The sequence below is a fragment of the Uloborus diversus genome, chromosome 7, assembly GCF_026930045.1.
Source record: "Uloborus diversus isolate 005 chromosome 7, Udiv.v.3.1, whole genome shotgun sequence".
NCBI classification, from domain to species: Eukaryota; Metazoa; Arthropoda; class Arachnida; order Araneae; family Uloboridae; genus Uloborus; species Uloborus diversus.
In genome coordinates this window covers 33,383,831-33,402,537 of record NC_072737.1, presented here as the reverse complement: position 1 = coordinate 33,402,537, position 18,707 = coordinate 33,383,831, and the positions used below count along the sequence as shown (strand labels likewise).

At 34.4% G+C, this 18,707-nt stretch overlaps 1 protein-coding gene across 1 annotated transcript in view; it reads right to left on the bottom strand.

Moving 5' to 3' along the window:
- Positions 1–18,707, bottom strand: part of LOC129225915 (glucose dehydrogenase [FAD, quinone]-like) — a 45,803-nt gene that overhangs the window by 23,553 nt on the left and 3,543 nt on the right. Inside the window, exons 2-3 of the mRNA XM_054860447.1 lie at positions 13,871–14,046; positions 11,816–12,018 (exon numbers count right to left, since the gene is read on the bottom strand). Coding sequence (XP_054716422.1) covers positions 11,816–12,018; positions 13,871–14,030 — 363 coding nt within the window. The 5' untranslated portion in view covers positions 14,031–14,046. The remainder of the gene's footprint in view (positions 1–11,815; positions 12,019–13,870; positions 14,047–18,707) is intronic.

Sequence of the window (18,707 nt, the reverse complement as noted above, 5' to 3'; positions counted from 1 at the left end):
CAACTCCACGTTATGATAATTTCGTATCTCGCCAATTGGCTTGTGCCCATGTTACGGTTCCACGCTATGATAATTTCGTATCTCGCCGCTTGTGCTCATGTTATGGTTCCACGCTATGATAATTTCGTATCTCGCCAGTTGGCATGTGCCCATGTTACGGTTCCACGTTATGATAATTTCGTATCTCGCCAATTGGCTTGTGCCAATGTTACGGTTCCACGTTATGATAATTTCGTAATTTACTCGTCCGTCTTATGATAATTTTATTCTTAAAATTGGAATAGCAAAAGAACCACATCGAATTTTCGAAAAATCGCTTCGATGTGCACACCCCCATGCTACAAACTAACTTTGTGCCAAATTTCATGAAAATCGGCCGAACGGTCTAGGCGCTATGCGCGTCACAGAGATCTTGACAGACAGAGATCCCGAGAGAGAGACTTTCTGCTTTATTATTAGTAAAGAAGATTTAAGACGACAATGATCTAGAAGCAGGAGAGCGTGCACAAGGGGGCAGAAAAGTCACCTGTTAACCCGGGCCCAAACCTAAAGAGGGCCCGAGATTTTTAAAATAAGGGTTGAAATATATGTAGGTATGAAGGGGTAAACAATATAGAGGGGACCCGTAAAAGTCACTTGTGACCAAAATTTCTGTGCACGCCCCTGTCTAGAAGTTTTTTTAAGGTAGTTTTATAGGTTATCATTATCGGGATTGGGGGGGGGGGGCTAGAGGTATTCCCTAAATGCTAGGAGCTAAGCGAAAAAGGTTCCAGCGAGCCCGTGTGATCCGAATACATGTTGACAGCTCAATTTTTTAGACCAACTATAGAAACAGAAAGCGCGGAGGACCACGATTGAGATGGGCAGTTTCAGTAGAATCTGATTTTCTCGCATTAAATGAAAGAAACTAGAAATCAAAGATTAATCAGAAGTCATTAAAATCTTCAAAAGGAGGCATAGGTCCATAATAGGGTTGTTTCCTTCAGTCAAAAGTACTACTTTTAGTCGCTGAAATTGATAGAATAAGCAAAAACAATAACATGGACCCAGAAAATACTTTCATTTTCCCAACAGTTATTTTTAATTAATTTTGTAAAATGTCCGATTTCTCAAATAAGGTGTGGTCTTGATGACGTCACAAATGATGCATTTTGACGCATTTTTCTACAGCTTTTCCACGCTATGATAAGAAACGAATTAAACATTTCGCTCTACGCTTGCTATCACCCTATCGTTGCCAATACACTTGAGTAAAGATGTGAATTAAATATTTTGCTCTGTGAATGGCAACACTGAATGGCATTTCATCACTTGTGATGTTATCGGCAGAAATATAAACAATGAAAGCGCATCGATTTAAGTATTTTTTAAAAAAAACTTATGCAAATTATATAAAAAATGGTCAGATCCTACGTTTTTAAACATGTTCTTTCAGAAAAAAATATTCTTAAATTTTTGGAAACTACTACATTGAGCTGTTTACTCAGTTATGATGATGATTATTGCTTAGGAACACAAATAGTTGTGTCTAGATAATACGACATCTAAAGCTGACTTCTAAAATGAAATAAAAGCAATAGACAAAACTGCACCTTTTCTCAAAAGCGTTAAATTTTCATTCGAACATCAGAGGCAAAAAATACAGTTCCAGGAGTCTAATTATTGCATATCTTTATACGCGATATAATGGGGTCGTTTCCAAAATTTTAAAAGCTTTTTTTTTCTGAAAGAGCATGCTTAAAACCATGGAGCTGACCATTTTTTAAATAATTTGTTCAAGTTTAATATTTTAAAAAATTACTTAAATCGGTGCGCTTTCGTATTTTACGCTTCCGCAGATGACATCACAAATGATGAAATGCCCTTCAGTGTTGCCATTCACAGAACAAAATATTTAATTCGCATCTTTACTCACGTGTATTGGCAACGATATGGTTGATGGCAAGCGTAGAGCACAATTTTATTCGCTTCTTCATTATCATTACGTGGAAACGCGAAAGAAAGATGCGCCAAATAGCATCATTTGCGACGTCATCAAGACCACGCCTTGTTTGAAAAATTGGACATTTAAAAAAATTAATTTAAGAATAACTGTTGGGAAAATGAAAGTATTTTCTGGGTCCATGTTATTATTACTTTCTTCTATATCTAATACATAGAAGAAAGTATTGGATTCGTGCAAATTTTCGAATTTCGAATTTTGACGGATTCGAACGTTTTGAGGTGTGCTGAGTCCATTTCGACTATTTTTGGAAAATGTCTGTCTGTCTGTGTGTGTGTATGTATGTATGTGTGTGTGTATGTATGTATGTGTGTGTGTATGTATGTGTGTGTGTCACGTCTGTGTGTGACCAGTTTTTCGTGGCCGCGCTACAGCAAAAACTACCGCATGAAATCGAACGAAACTTGGTACACATATGTGCACCTATGTGAACTTGTGCCCATTGGTTTTTGGCGCGAATTCCTCCAAGGGGGGTGGAGCAATGGGACGTTTTTTGAGTTACGCGTGATTGCTATTCCTCAGGAAGTAACTGGCGGAATCAAACAAAATTTGGTCCATATGTTGCCATTAACAAGAACAGGTGCTGATTCAATTTTGGTGTCAATAACTCAAACGGGGGTTGAGCTATAGAACGTTTTTCGTCGTCAATTGTGCCTGCTGTATCTCAAGAAATAATGAACGGAATAAAAGAAAAATTTATCGGCAAGTACCCCTTAGTGGGTATAAGAGCTGATTTTATTTTGGTGTCAACAGCTAAAAAGTGGGTAGCGCAATCGCCCGTTCTTTTTTTTTCATTGTGAGTGCCCTATCTCAAGAAGTAATGCTACGTTCTGGTTGAAATTTGGAATATATGTGAATCTATTTGTAAACAGGCTTTGGTTCAACTTTGGCGCCAATCGCGCCAAGAGGTGCTGATATATTTTTATTATCATTATTTTTTAGCGAATAAAAATAGTTTTATTAATGCAACAATAAGAAAGATAAATCGTAATAGATTGTCGTCTGCGTATTTCTCGTGATTTTAATTGTATGGAAATGATCAGAAATATTATTCGATTCCGAGTCACAACTGACTACAACTGTATTTATGTCGAGGACTGCATACTAAGTGCCTTGCCTCCATTATTTTATATACCGATAGATGGCAGCACCATCACCGGATCAAACAGTTAATGAGAATTTAGAACTAGACCAGGCTAATAGCTACCTGGTGCTAGCACCCCCAGAGGTATCGTTTCACTTGGAGGACATTGAGACCACGAGCATATTTAACGTCGCCCAGTCCCCTTTAATGACGACGGTGGGTCTTCGACCATCGAGGTTCGAACTCAGGACCCTCCGGCCCCGAATCCGACACTCTACCGATCGGGCTACCACGGCCCCTCAGAAATATTATCTCAATGATTTAAAATTTTTAACTGTTGCCATCTTATATTTGTTAACAAATAAAATATTTGTAATTAATTCAAGCAAGGCTTTTAAAATAACTTTCAATTTTCGCTCTTTGCTTTGCTTTTGCAATAATTCAGACATTGGGATGGTCGTCAAGTTTTTGCATGTGTAATTTCGTTTTTGTTGGGAATATTGCTTCCTCGTCAAGCATGGGGAAGGATCAGAAAAAAAAGAAAAATATAGAAGAAAGTTTCGTGGTGGCCACAACATACTAGTTTTTATTTTTACTTTCTTCTATATCTAATCATGGCCCCACTGAATACTTAACGGCCGTGGCAATCGCTGAAACTCATGGCAACAAAGAGGGCGCCACTGGCTACCCCTGTTTTTGTTTCCACTTGGCGTGATTGTGAGTGTTGGCGCTTTGGCATCTGTGAATACGTGATTTCTCGACTTATTATCGGGCGTACATCATTTGACGAAAATTTTAATTTCAAAAGAAGGAATGAAGAGAAAAAGTGCTGAATAAACATTGTATTACAAAGGTGAAGAGCATTTCTTATTGTTATTTTAATATCATATCAAAAATTACGTGTAATAAAAAATTTTAACTAAACACAGAAAACATATGATTTTTTTAAATATTAATGCGTAATTCTTAATATATTTTTTCAAACTTTTTTTTTTTTGAAAGCTTTGCAAATAATTTTCAAATTTTTTATTGAAAATCCCCTGGGGTTTCCTTTTTGGATACAACAGTTCTAAGATTGATGTTATATGGCAAGCAGCCCTCATTTCTAATTTTACATGCTCATTTACATGCGAATTTTTTCTGCTCAATAAATTACATCGAAAAAAAAAAAAAAAACACGCTCCGCAATCTGTAAATACATTCATTTTTCAAAACTTGAGAGGGTCATTCATTGCCCCTTTTGACCCTGATGGGGATTAGAGGGGGGGGGGGTATAGGAATTTACGTTAACAATTGCCATTCTTTTCTCTCGTAATGTAGTGTATATTTTACAACGAATAGAATCTAATTAAAAACGTACGAACAGGCCCGACATTTAAAAATTCCCGGGGGGGGGGGGCAAAGGTTTTGTGTAGAGGAAAAAACAACAAAATACGAGCAAAATGCCTAATTTTAGTATGTTTGTAAAATTTAGGGGTGTCATAATTGCCTCCTCCCCAACGTGATATCCCCACTTGACAGGCCTGGTTAGGAATATTCTTTTTCAAATGAAGAAGAACAATAGAAAAGTTTAAAATATGATGGCAATTTAAGAAAATGAACCATTAACATAATTTTAAAAACATTTAAAATCAGAGTGAGACTAATACATGGTACTACGACGGGTCCGTGGTTCTCGCACAAATATTGTACGGACACCAAAATAATGTCATTTATCTATTTCCCCTTCTATTTTTAGCACATCTCATGTTATAATAACTTTAGTGTAGATTTTAGTACTATATTAGTGCACAATACGCATAGAGATGCACAAACGCTTAGTGCACAAGAGCTATTTCGAAAAAGTGCAGATTTTTTTTCTTACAAAAGGAAATTCATAGCATAATCAAAAAATAAATAAAAATAGCATGGAGCTAGAAAAAACTTTCATTTTCCCGAAGCTTAGTTTTTAATTAATTTTTTTAAATGTCCGATTTTGAAAATAAGGCATGGTCTTTATGACGTCACAAATGATGTACTTTGGCGCACCTGTCTACCGCGTTTCTACGTTATGATGATCAAGAAGCGAATTACATATTGCACTCTACGCTTACTATCAATCATATAGTTGCCAACATTTGTGAGTAAAGAAACTAATTGAATATTGTGCTCTGTGAGTGGCATCAGTGAATGGCATTTCATCATTTGTGATGTCATCGGCAGAAGCGTAAACAATGAAAGCGCACCGATTAATGCATTTTTTTTTAAATATTAAACTTAGTCAAGTTATTTTAAAAAATGATCAGATCCTATGATTTTAAAAATGTTCTTTCAAAAAAAAAAAAAAAACCCTTAAAATTTCGGAAACGACCCTGTTGCTTCACACGCTTTGAGCATTAAAAAAAATGTATATATATACACCCAATCCTCTTTTTATGCGGTGAATAAGGACCGCATAAAAAATCGTGTAAAAAAATGCTTGAAACTTCACCAGTAGCTTTAAAAAGTTTTCGCAACTGAGTTAAAAAATATTTTTTATGCGGTGGATAGGGACTGCATAAAAAAAGTCTCACGTAGAAAATACCCAAAATATTATATTTAAACGAAATCAAAATAAACCAAGCGATGATAATTTTGCCGACTCCCGAAATATTTCCCGAATTAAGAAATTTTTGGAAAGTCACAGTGACTTCCCATCGGATGCCCCAGTCGACACTTGAGGATACTACCAAGCACTCGTTTGATAAATAATTTTCGCTCGTTTTATAAATAATTTTTATAAACTACACAAAAAAAAAAAGTCCGCACAAAAACAGGTTTGGGTGTACACACACACATCGGAAGGCGCACAGACCGGAGAGCGTTCACTTTAGCTCAGGTTCTATCCCCACCCCCAGGCTCCCACCTTACCTATAGCATCCCAGGTGCTATTACTTCAATATATTTTTCAATTGTTATAAAGTTTTCACGCAGTAAATAATTTTTATGATAAAGGTCAGATTCGGCCATAAAATACTTATCTTTCTTACGGCCTCGTATTACCTATTCTAAAAAATCAACAGTCCTATCATGACGGGTGCAAATTTCTTGGTCATTTTCCATTTCATTCCATTTGTAGAAACAAGAAACCCAACGAGTAGGATCCTGTCGCAATTCATGATCGTGAATAACTTAATTCGAACTCGTCAAGCAGCCAAAATTCAAATTATTATTATTTTTTTAAATTTATTTTTAACAGTTAACAAATACATGCAATAGGGAAAGAAACTCCTCAAATATCTACACATGAATTTGTGAAACTAATTTTTTAGAAAAAATGGGGAACAGGTTATTTTACAAAATATCAACACTGTTGATATTTTGTAAAATCCTAGCAGGGGAGAGTTCCGTACAAAATTTATTTTGTCGTTGCAAAAGCAAAACAATGATATGATTTTTTTTTACTTGCCATTTCTATGATATTTTTAAACATACATTCGATTTGTGATAGCTCGAATGTAAAAAGACCGACGGAAAACTTCGACTTATCGAAAGTTTGACTTAACGATAGTTTTGGTTTTTGATATTTTAATATTAAAAACCATCGAATACTTTAATTAATATGCACATATAACAGATAAAATTACAGAACTTAAGTTTTTTAGCACAATATGCACAGTTTAATCAAATATATTGATAGAAAAAATCAAAAGCATGCTGGAACCACTTCGAATAGAGCTGATTATACTTCAGGAAAGGTGCGTATCTTCATTCGTTTCAAATTCGGATTGCAAGTGAAGGTGAAATACATATTCTCCCATAGTCACTTCTTTTTTTTTCTTTTTCTTTTTTTCGTTCTTTCGAAATAATTTCGAGTAATCTTATAAAAAACTTCGAGTTGAAAGAAGTTAACTTCGAGTTATTCAGAATAATTAGAATGGAATTAAAGACTAAGTTGTCAAGACTGGATAAAAATTTCGAGTTATAGTAATATTCGATTTATCGGACTTCGAAGTATCGCAAATTTACTGTACTTTTAAGAAAATTAAAATATTTAGCGATGTAAAATCCTGTAAACATTGAATTCGTCATAAAAAACTATTTTCTACACTTTAAGCATGAATGAGAAAGGAGCTTTGAACTAGAAACTTTGCAGGAAATTTGATCGCCAAGTTTGGCGAAAATTAGGATATGAATTTTCTGTTGGAAAAATAAAATACACACACACAGTAGACCGTCAAGTATCGCAGGAATCTAAGATCTGCTTACAAATTTTTGTAATCTTGTTCTAATAGTATAGCAATAGGAGCAGCTATAAATATCTAGCATTTCTTAAAATAAAAAAAAGTGTGGGGGGGAGGGGGGTAATTTTCCTTGATAGGTACGTAGCGGAGCATTTTTTAATCTGGCGATTAGTTTCAATTTTATTTATTGTCGGGGACTATTTCAAGTTACATATGAAGTATTTATTTGGCGATACCATAAACTATTTTGTCTTTTTCAAAGACTTGTAAGCGAAGCGATAAGCCCTAGAAACAAGATCTAAAAGTCCATTAAAATAAAAAATAATCCTCTGAATAATTATGTTTCTCCATTAAGCGTAAAATAATCCATCAAATGATACACAAGCTATAAATGAACATGTAAAATTAAATTAAAAGAAATTGCCTAACCAACTTTAGATCCAGCATTTACGCATTAAATAATCAGCTAAATAACTTTACTAATTCGATTCGAATTGGTTTTTACGGTATATTTCTGAGCATCTTGCGAAATATTGATGTTTGTTACATGTTCCATTTATTAATTAAAATAAACAAGCTTTGAAACTTGTCGTTGATTGGTGGATGCAACCGTGGCTTGTGGCGCCTCCTTGCGGTCAGGATGGGCAAATATGAAGTTTTGAAGTTTTTCCATCTAGTGTGGCCATGTTCAAGTGCAGAAATAGTTGCCCCGGTTTAACACAAGAAAGTCAAAAATTGTCAAGGCCTGGTAAGCGCCAGCGCATTCAGTGGGGCCATGATCTAATATATAGAAAAAAGTATTGGATTCGTGCAAATTTTGGAATTTCGAATTTTGACGGATTCGAACGTTTTGAGGTATGCTGAGTCCATTTCGACTATTTTTGGAAAATGTCTGTGTGTGTGTGTGTGTGTCACGTCTGTGTGTGACCAGTTTTTTGTGGCCGCTCTACAGCAAAAAGTACCGCATGAAATCGAACGAAATTTGGTACACATATGTGCCGCTATATGAACTTGTGCCCATTGGTTTTTGGCGCGAATTCCTCCAAAGGGGCGGTGGAGCAATAGGACGTTTTTTGAGTTACGTGTGCTTGCTATTCCTCAGGAAGTAACTGGCGGAATCAAACAAAATTTGGTTCATATGTTGCCATTAACAAGAACAGACGCTGATTCAATTTTGGTGTCAATAACTCAAACGGGGGTTGAGCTATAGAACGTTTTTTGTCGTCAATTGTGACTGTTGTATCTCAAGAAATAATGAACGGAATGAAAGAAAAATTTATCGGCAAGTAGCCCTTAGTGGGTATAAGAGTGATTTTGTTTTGGTGTCAACAGCTAAAAAGTAGGTAGCGCAATCCCCCGTTCTTTTTTTTTCCATTGTGAGTGCCCTATCTCAAGAAGTAATGCTACGTTCTGGTTGAAATTTGGAATATATGTGAATCCATATGTAAATAGGCGTTGGTTCAATTTTGACACAAATCGCTCCAAGAGGTGTTGATTTTTTTTTTTTTTTTGAGCAATCACGATTGCTTATTGCTTTCATTTGACTGTTTTTGATGTCCTATCATTTTATTTTCCCACCGCCACCCTCCGCACCATCACCGTGGACCGGCTGGCTCCTCACGATGCTGCTCCTCTAGCGAAAGCCGTCTCCAGGTTGCATCCATGTCCTACACACACGCGCATACATACACAACTACACACACACACCCGCACATACACACACACAAACACATACACACATACACCTATACACACATACACCTATACACACAAACACATACACACACAAACACATACACACACAAACACATATACACACGCATACATACACACACATATACACAACGACCCACATATTCATGCCTGCACACAGACACAAACACATATGCCTACACACACATACACATACCCACCACACACACATACACATACCCCCCCCCCACACACATTCATACACACTTATGCCAGCACACAGACACAAACACACATACACATAACCCGTACACACAAACACCCCCCTCCCACACACATACAAGCACACATGCCTACATACACACACTCGCGATTGCGAAAAACATAATTTGAATTCAAGATGTCAAAATTCAAATTAATTTTTTTTTGCGAATAAAAATAGCTTTTTTAATGCAGCAATAAGAAAGATAAATCGTAATAGATTGTCGTCTACGTATTTCTCGTGATTTTAACTGTATGAAAATGATCGGAAATATTATCTCAATGATTTAAAATTTTTAACTGTTGCCATCTTATGTTTGTTAACAAATAAAATATTTGTAATTAATTCAAGCAAGGCTTTTAAAATAACTTTCAATTTTCGCTCTTTGCTTTGCTTTTGCAATAATTCAGACATTGGGATGGTCGTCAAGTTTTTGCATGTGTAATTTTGTTTTTGTTGGGAATATTGCTTCCTCATCAAGCATGGGGAGGGATCAGAAAAAAAAAGAAAAATACAGAAGAAAGTTTCGTGATAGCCACAGCATACTAGTTTTGCTTATTCTATCAATTTCAGTGACTAAAAGTAGTACTTTTGACTGAAGGAAACAACCCCATTATCTAACCTATTAGCATTAATTCTTTTGGTCCATGAAGTTTTATATTTATCAAAAATAATAGGCAAAAGGGCATTTTTTTTCTAAAATTTTGAATTTCCAACTAGCCGTCGCGTCGGAGGCTGAAGATATTATCTGATCGTTCAAAATTTTTAAACTTTTCTTAATAGTATGAGTGCACAACTTTTCTACATCCGGCTGTTTTCACTCTTTGAATTTTCGTGTTTTTTGCTTCATGCAATTATTTCCTTTTTACACGTTTTTTTTTTTTTTCAATTGCGTAAAAACAAATATTCATAAAAAAATTAAAAATTATTCATTAATCTTGAGAAAAAATAATATACAATACTCTTCTATATCGGGATCTATAATCATTTCTCTTAAAAACAAACTGCAGTATTTTTGCCAACAGCTAGAGCCCAGATTACATGCACTAAAAATCATTAAAATATGCATACAAATTATGTTCTAAAATACCTTAAGTATAAGTGAAAATTAAAAAATATGCACTAATAATGTTTTTTTTACATAAAAATAATTTTAGATTAGGCTGTTGACGAATATTTTTTCTCATTTAAACGCATTTTTACTGGAGCAAATTCGAACAATTTGTTCAAAAAAAAAAAAAAACACCATTATAGTTTTGCTACTACAACTCAAAAACAACTCAATCGAATCATATGCTCTGACCTATTAACATACCCTAAACAAATACTTTTAACTTAGGGTACTAATTAACTCTCTGAATCCCCTGTTGTCTTTTCTTTTTACGGTTTTAAAAATCTAAAAGCATTAGAAAATTGCAGTAATATTTATCACTTATTTCAAAAAATTGGCGTTTTAATGTAGCAATATGCATTTGCATAAAAAAAATCAAAAATATACAATTGCATATGACGCGTGCACTTGCATCTGTGCATTTTTAATCCGGGCTCTACAAATCACTTGCAAAATATTTTAATGAAATTTTATTCTTTGTTCTGAAGACTGATTCGCGCTAAAAATACTGTCCAGCCACGGATTGTATGGAATTTTCAAACGTCCAAATAAGACGAATCTATGTGAATAAGGGGAAAAGTAAAAATTTGATGCTCGTATTCCACTCATTTGAATGAGACTCTGCTTTGCAAAAATTGACATCGGTAAAAATAATAGATTCGTCCATTTCCGGCTGTAAAACGGATGTTTGGCTTTCCATACAATCCGTGGTCAGACAGTAAACTTATTATTCAGTGTTTTATAATGAAGGCTAAGACGTAAAACAACTCGTGCGACCATAAGTCTTACAATGAGAAGAAGGGAGCTTTCCCGCTCTTATATTTCACCACACGGTATATTACATACTCACAAAACAAAATATAGACATAAAAAATTGAATTTCTTTCTGACAGATTAAAGTTTTCGCAATCAAAAATTGCATGCTAAGCTTTAGTTTAGCGGTTGCCAGTTGCCAACTGGTGACCATCCCGTTGAAAATGGCTACCAGAGAATCAAAGTCCAAGTCGTCAAAAGTAGCGATCATTTGCTCATTTTTTGTCAAAAATTATATCGCGCTTAAACAAAGTTTTACAAAGAATGATGTAAAAAAAATAAAAAAAAATCGCACTATGTATGGCATGCTTTATTTTTAATTAGTATCGCATCATGTACAAAAAAAAAAAAAAAAGTCAAAAAACATTTAGTCTAGATTCCAACTCTTCAGCAAATATTTCTTGATACAATAAGGTTTAATTTAATAATAGTGAGTTTAATAACGATTTCAGCGATAGAAGATAGGTAGATTCGTTATTTTATTATTTTGGAAAACGAAATGGAATCTTACGTAAAAATATCACGGGGGGGGGGGGGGGGGGGGGGGGGGGTTGAAAAATCTAAGTACCCTTACATGGGGGGAGGGAGGGTGAAAAATTGCCAAAATCATCCGTACGTAATTAATGAGTGGCTTCTAACTATAACTCACCCTATTGATATGTCCAGCTGCCGTGTTCCTCTGCGGTGTCGTGCGATATTTCCAGTCAATATCACTCCCGACAAAACTTCGGGCAATCGCAGGAATTTCCGACAAAATCGGTGGAGAGTTCCCAGCTTCTAGTAGTAAAACACTCACACAGGCCACCTCGGATAGCCTACTTGCTACTACTGCCCCCGCTGAACCAGCTCCAACTGCATCAAGGGGGAATAATGAAATAGTATGAAACTAATTTATGAAGGTTTTACACGTGTAAAGCTATTTATTTTCTTTTAAAAGGTCTTGGCAATCATAAAAGTATTTTAACATTCTTTACAGACCATGCTAACCATGCCAAACTAGCAGTTAATAGCAAAAAGTTATAGGATCTAAAAAAAAAAAAAAAAACCCTAACCAAGCACATTCCGGACGGTGAGAAACCATTCTACGTGTTAATGGTAGCTTGGACAATATCTCATGATGAAGATAAATCAGTAGATGATTGACTTCGTACATTTTTATTGCATTCATTCAGTTTTCAGGTAAAGCTATTCATTTACATGAAAATTGTAATGAATAAAATTTACATGAAAATTGTAAAGCTATTCATTCATTCATGTTTTTTCCTCTTTTTCTTGAAATGTCTTGACGATCATAAAGGTTTTTTTAACATTCTCTACAGACCATGCTAACCATGCTAAACTGCAAGTTAATCGTTAAAAGTTGGAGGATCTCAAAAAACTAATCAAATACATTCCTGACGATGAGAAACCATTCTAAGTGTTAATGGTAGCTTGGCCTACAACTTCTCATCATAATAAAGATCAATCAGTGGATGATTGACTTCGTTCACTTTCATTGCATTCATTCAATTTTAGTTTTGTCTTAGTCTTTTTACTTTTCACATTAATTTATACTGTAATAAAAAGAAAATATGTTTTAAATTTCAATAAGTTATTTACTATTTTTTACCTGTTGAAACTTCATAAGTCTTCAGAAAGAAATAATTCCAAAAATCTTATTCAACTCTGCATACATTTTGGATAGACATAAATTGCTTTCAATTAATGTTTTGTCTTCTGTGCTCTAAATAGGGTTCTTAAGTCCCAGTAAAAATTTGGCGATCATAGAGGAAAAACTTCAAATTGGTTTGATTTCTCAAAAATTTGATTTTCAGACTTATTTCCTTCTTTAAATGAGGCAGTGAGAAGCAAAGGGATGCAAGCGGCAAAATTAAAAGTTTGGAGATAACCAGTACACATGGTAGGTGAACCTCTCCTCTGTCTTGGAGCAAGAGATGCTACTAGTAGCCCTGGTAGTTACTGCTATACAGCATGATTTAGAAAAACTTTTCAATGAAAGCCTATCTAGGAGCTGATCTTTAAACGCGTTTTACTCAAAACGTGAAAACGTCCACTTGCATCCCTTTGCTTCTCACTGCCTCAAATGACTATTCAATTTCAATTCACTGTTTGCGCCATGACCACCCACATCTCGTGGACACTTTCACATTTTTAACAACTATTTCACATGTTGGCCTCAACATAAAAACGTAATGAAAACTAATGCTCGTTTTAGGTTTCTTCTATATCCTTTGGATACAAAAGGAAATATATTGGATTCGACAAAAAGATTTATGTTTCGAATTTTCACCGATTTACATTTTAAGTGGTGCTCACCCCATTTTGAACCTTTTGGAAAATGTCTGTGCAAGTGTGTGACTGTTTGTAGAGAACTTTTTGTGGGCAGCGTGACTCAAAAAGTAACGCCCCACTAATGTACTCTAATGAGAATTGGTGCTGATTAGTTTTTGGTGCCAATTGTCTTAAAGGGTGTGGCATAATCGAACGTTTTTCTCGGTAAGCATGACTGTCATATTTTAAAAAGAGTATCTTTGACTTTGAATGCACTTTTACAAAAATAGAATCTTAATGTAAATAGTATATCTTGATTTATAACAAGAATATCGAAACATTTAAAAAAAACATCAAAGAAAAGAGACATTTTAATTGGCTACCTTTCTATGATTTATTTCATTTATTATAACTGAAAATCCATGATTCTTACCTATGATGTAGTCATATTCACTACGGAATCTAGTTTTCACTCTAGGTGTATGTCTCTGTGACGTCAGTGACAAAAGCAGAAGAGGGAACAATGGCGAAGTATTAAAAGGTGTGATGTAGCTTAATTCTCTCGCATTGTCTATAGCTCCTGCAGTAGACATAGCTGCAAAGCTCCAACTGAAATAATTAATTTGAGATGAGAAGGCAAATAATAGTTCGTCACTGTGGCACATAAGTACAGGATAGTTATAATTAAGGTCACCCTGTTTCAGTGCCGGAGAGATGCAAGACGGGACCCTTGCCCAGGGGTGGCAACTTCTTGGGGGCGGCAAGGTTTCATTGTTTTTTTTTTTGTCTTTTTTCGTTTAAATTCGATACAAAAATTTAAAGGACGATGGGTAAGGGCAGCAGTTTTAAGTTTTTGCACCGACTGTGAAAAATCGAATATCCAGCACTGCCTTGTTTACATCTAGGTAGAGCTTGTCCAAATAGATGCACATCGTTGAAATACTGCACATATTACCGTGGAAGTGCGAAATCTGGCAATTGTCGACATTAGTTTGAATATCTACATTCACAAAGCAAAAAGAAATCAACAAAAGTCTGAATACGTCCAGTGAACCACCAATAAAAGTCAACATTCTTCAGTTTCGGTCCTTCACAGTCATACATACAGTAGAACCTCTTAGTAAGGGACACCAAACTTTCAAAACAGCTTTCAAAACCAAAAAATAAAAATTAAAATTAATAAGTTCCTCAAAATAAATACATCATATCAAAAAAGAAAAAAAAATCGCTTCTTTTTCTCCTGTTGCCAAAAATAATTTTTTAAATGCATTAATGCACTTACCAAAATAAATAAAAACAATAAAATGTCAACTTAAAGAAATAATTTTCATTGTCAAAAAAAAAAAAAAAAAAAAAAAAAAAAAAAAAAAAAAAAAACAGTCGTCTACGCATATCTTTATGTAGAAACATAAATGACTGCGAGTTTATTCGCCGAAAACTGAATACCTAAATTAAAACTTTCACGTGAAAATAAAAACAAGTCATTTCAACAATAATTATTTCACAGTTAAAACCATAGCTGCGGAGTCGGAGTTGGAGTCAATCTCATCTTGGGATAAAGGAGTCGGAGACGAATATCCAAGAATCGGAGTCAGTCATTTGTCCTAAGTGTATAAATTTTTGCCAAAGCTACGAAGTTAGAGTCGAAGTCGGGGAGTCGGAGTCCGATTAATTGTCGAGCACAGGAGTCGGATTTGGAGTCAGGTGCCCCTAAATTCTCGGAGTCGGAGTCTGGAGTTTGGCGTCAAGAGCTATTTTCAACAACATTTGTTTGAAGTAAATCCGCCTTCAAGTACGGTTTCTACATTGACTTTCAGTTTTCCCGTAGGCTATCCGCTAATGTTAAGGGATTTGAACTGTTCAAAATTGAACGGAAAATTGTTCAAATCAAAAAGATATTTTATATACGAGTTTTCCATCAAAAGCTTTTTCCTACAAAGTTTGTTTGAAGCAAATTCGCCTCACAGTTCGGAATTGCCTTGAATTTCCCCGTAGGCGCTAATGTTAAGTTTTTTTGAACTGTTCAAAACTGAACAAAAAATAGTTCAAATCAAAAAGTTATGTATGGGAATGAGGTGTCCTCGCCGAGATCTTTCGAACAAAAAAAAGTTTGTTCGAATCGGACTATTCATTCAAAAGTTATTAGGGGGGGGGGGGTCAGACAGACAGACCGACAGACATTTTTTCCCATCTCAATACCCTACTTTCCAATTTTTAATTTTTCGATATTTATTTAATTATTTTATTTATTTTTGACTTTTTTTTGTTTTTCGCGATATTTTTAAGATGCATTAAGCCTTCTTTCATGCTTTTTTCTTCTTTTTCTGACTTTTATTGGGAAAGTAGACTAAAAAGAGGTTCCTCGAAACACCAAAATACGTATTTTGCTGAATGATTATAAAATAAGCTTTATTTATCAATGAATTTTGCGACAGGAATTTTAAATAAATTGCATTTCCTGCAAGTTTTGAGAAAAATGAAGGTCTTGTTTTGTTAATGATACTTCCACACAGAGAACTTTCACACACTAAATCTTCTTTAGCAAAACCAATATCCTTAGTGAAGAAATTATTTTCCTTCTTCATGGAACAAACAAGCATAACTTTAATCACAGAACTACGTTTTTGCTGCATGTGCGACCCAAATGTTTAACAGTCGTGCTAAGCACAAAAGTGGAGTTGAGCTCAAACTGAGATATTGAGTTTTAAAGTTTGGCTCATCCATAAATTTGATTCAGGTGACTTTTTTCTTTTTAGAATTTAAAAAAAAAAATAGTTCCCGATCAAATGACTCTAAAACATTTTATTTATTAAGGAATATACGAAGCAGTGAACAACTTGGTTGCAATAACTCATTTTTGTTCAAAATTGCAGGCACGACTATACTTTTACTACTGTGCTTAGCACGGCCGTATAGCTAACTAAAATTCCAGTTTAAATTTTGGTTCAGCTTTAAAAACCATTACGCAGCTTTGGTTTGGATTGGAGAGAGAAAGAAAAACCAATTTAGTTTTTATTTGGATTTAGACTGGATTGGAAAAAATCAAAGTGAATAGCTTTCATTTTCAAACAGTAAAGTCCAGTAAAGCTACGTTGCAAGGAAGAGAAATCATACTTTTTTTTTTTTTCAAAAAATATCAATTATGTTTGAGTGTCAATAACTACTATTATTATTTCAAGTTTCAAAGGCAATCTAAAATAGAAAATGCAATTGTTATGATTAGAGACACCTTACCCAATATTATTGGTTGAACGACGATTGGACTTCTGGTGTTTGACCAAGAAAGTTCTCAGTTATAAAGCAAAAAGGCTATTTTTTTATTACCTGTATGTGTATTTCTGTCAAGCAGAAAAAGAAGATGTTTGAAATGTTTATACTTTTTAATGCTTAACCCTTTATATGTTCCGAAAAAAACAATATCATTAAGAAACCTTATTTTTATTCATAAAAAATCAATTTTTCCGTTCCGTCTAATTTTTCCAGGAAAAAAAAAACGGAAAAAAATGTTTTTTTTTCCACCACTTCAAAATTTACAGAATTTTTACATCTCTAGATATAATAGATACATGTGCAGATCTTTATATATAAAAATGGAGTTTGGTAAATTTGTTCCCTAAGATCTCAGAAACTACCCGGCAGATTTGGCTGAAACTTTCACCGTTTGTTCAGTTTGGTACTGGGAAGGTTTATAGACTAGTTCGAAAAAAATCCGATTGATAGTTCCCTTTTTATTCCAATTTTAGTCCCAATTTTCGCATAAATGCCCCAATATGGGGGTGGAAAAAAACGTGCACATATTAACATTATATGTCCATCGAAAGCGCCAATTTTTCTGCTGAAGATAGCATCTGTTCGAAGTTTCTAAGTTGTATAAAAAACGAGTTATGAGCTTTTTTGTTCCCTGTTCGAAGGCTTTCATCAACCCAAGTCATTATTTAGTGTGTCATCTCAACTCCCAAGAATTGTTGTATTGTTGAATATTTTTGCGTTTCGTCTGACTTTTTGAGGCTTTTCTCAAGCCAAATCTTAAAGTAACGTTTTTCCACAAGATTGGCTAAAAATAAATGGATTTGGCTGATCATTTTACTTTTAAACGGAACTTATGTAATTAATGGTTTATTATTATTATTTATGCTGGTTGGACACTTGCTCACTATATCCAACCAACCAGCAGAAATATCGCCAGAATTTTTTCAGAAGGATTTCAGTAGCTGATGCATTTGGCAGTTTTTTCCACTGTCGCTGTTTTTGAGCCCAAAGACTACGTAATAATGTTTCTCAGCTTTCACCTTATAAACAAAATATCGCCAATTAAAGATACTTATAAAAAAAAAAATACTGTGTAAAACAATTTAACAACTAAATTAGGCAAATCCATAAACCGCACAAAAACTTCCTTTTTTTTTTTTTTTTTTTTGCACGATTTCAAACAATCGCCAAATTTTACTACTTATTTTTGAAACATTTTGGATGAAACCGTTTAGCGCTTTTTTTTTTTTTTTTTTTGACCAAAAGTATCTCAGCATCTGGCAACAGTATTTCTATAATAAAAATTAGTAAGGAGGGGGAGTATTATCGAAAGCGTCCGGAAATGATTCTCGCAAATTTGGTAAGATTTTAAACCGCACCAAGTGCCCACAAAAATTGAAATTTCCCAAAATAACTAAAGCAAGTGTAAGGGGAACACGGGCGGCTACATTTTTTAAAACATTTCGTACATCAATAGCCATACAGAGAAGGTTTTAGATTTTAAAAAAAAACAATACTAACAGATAAATCTTTTTAAACATGTAAAGTTTAATTTCATATTTCGAAAATTCTTCAAATTTGTATATGCTTAAATGTCGTGCTTTCGTTTCTAATTGAATACTATTTTGTTCTTTATACTTACTGCTATTTTAGTTTAATGAGTAAGGAAGAAGCTCGATTTTTAATCACATCAAAATGGTTTGTTTTAAATTCTTTCGCTTAAAACAGAAAACAAGGGCAAGTAACGGTTGTTTCTCATAATTATTACTGATCCAGGCAACGCCGGGTATTTTTGCTAGTCCAATATAAATTAGACAAATTTAATTTAAAATAGTAACAATTCTTCAAGAGTTCATCAAAAAAAAAAAAAAAGTAGGAGAAAGAGAGCATGAGCACGGGGCACATGTGAACATAGAATGTTTTAAGGGCTGTTCACTTATTGGCCGTCCGTTACGTCCGCACCGATTTCTTCCACCCAAAACAGGTTTTCTTTGCTGGGTGCCATGACAGCAAGCCATCTT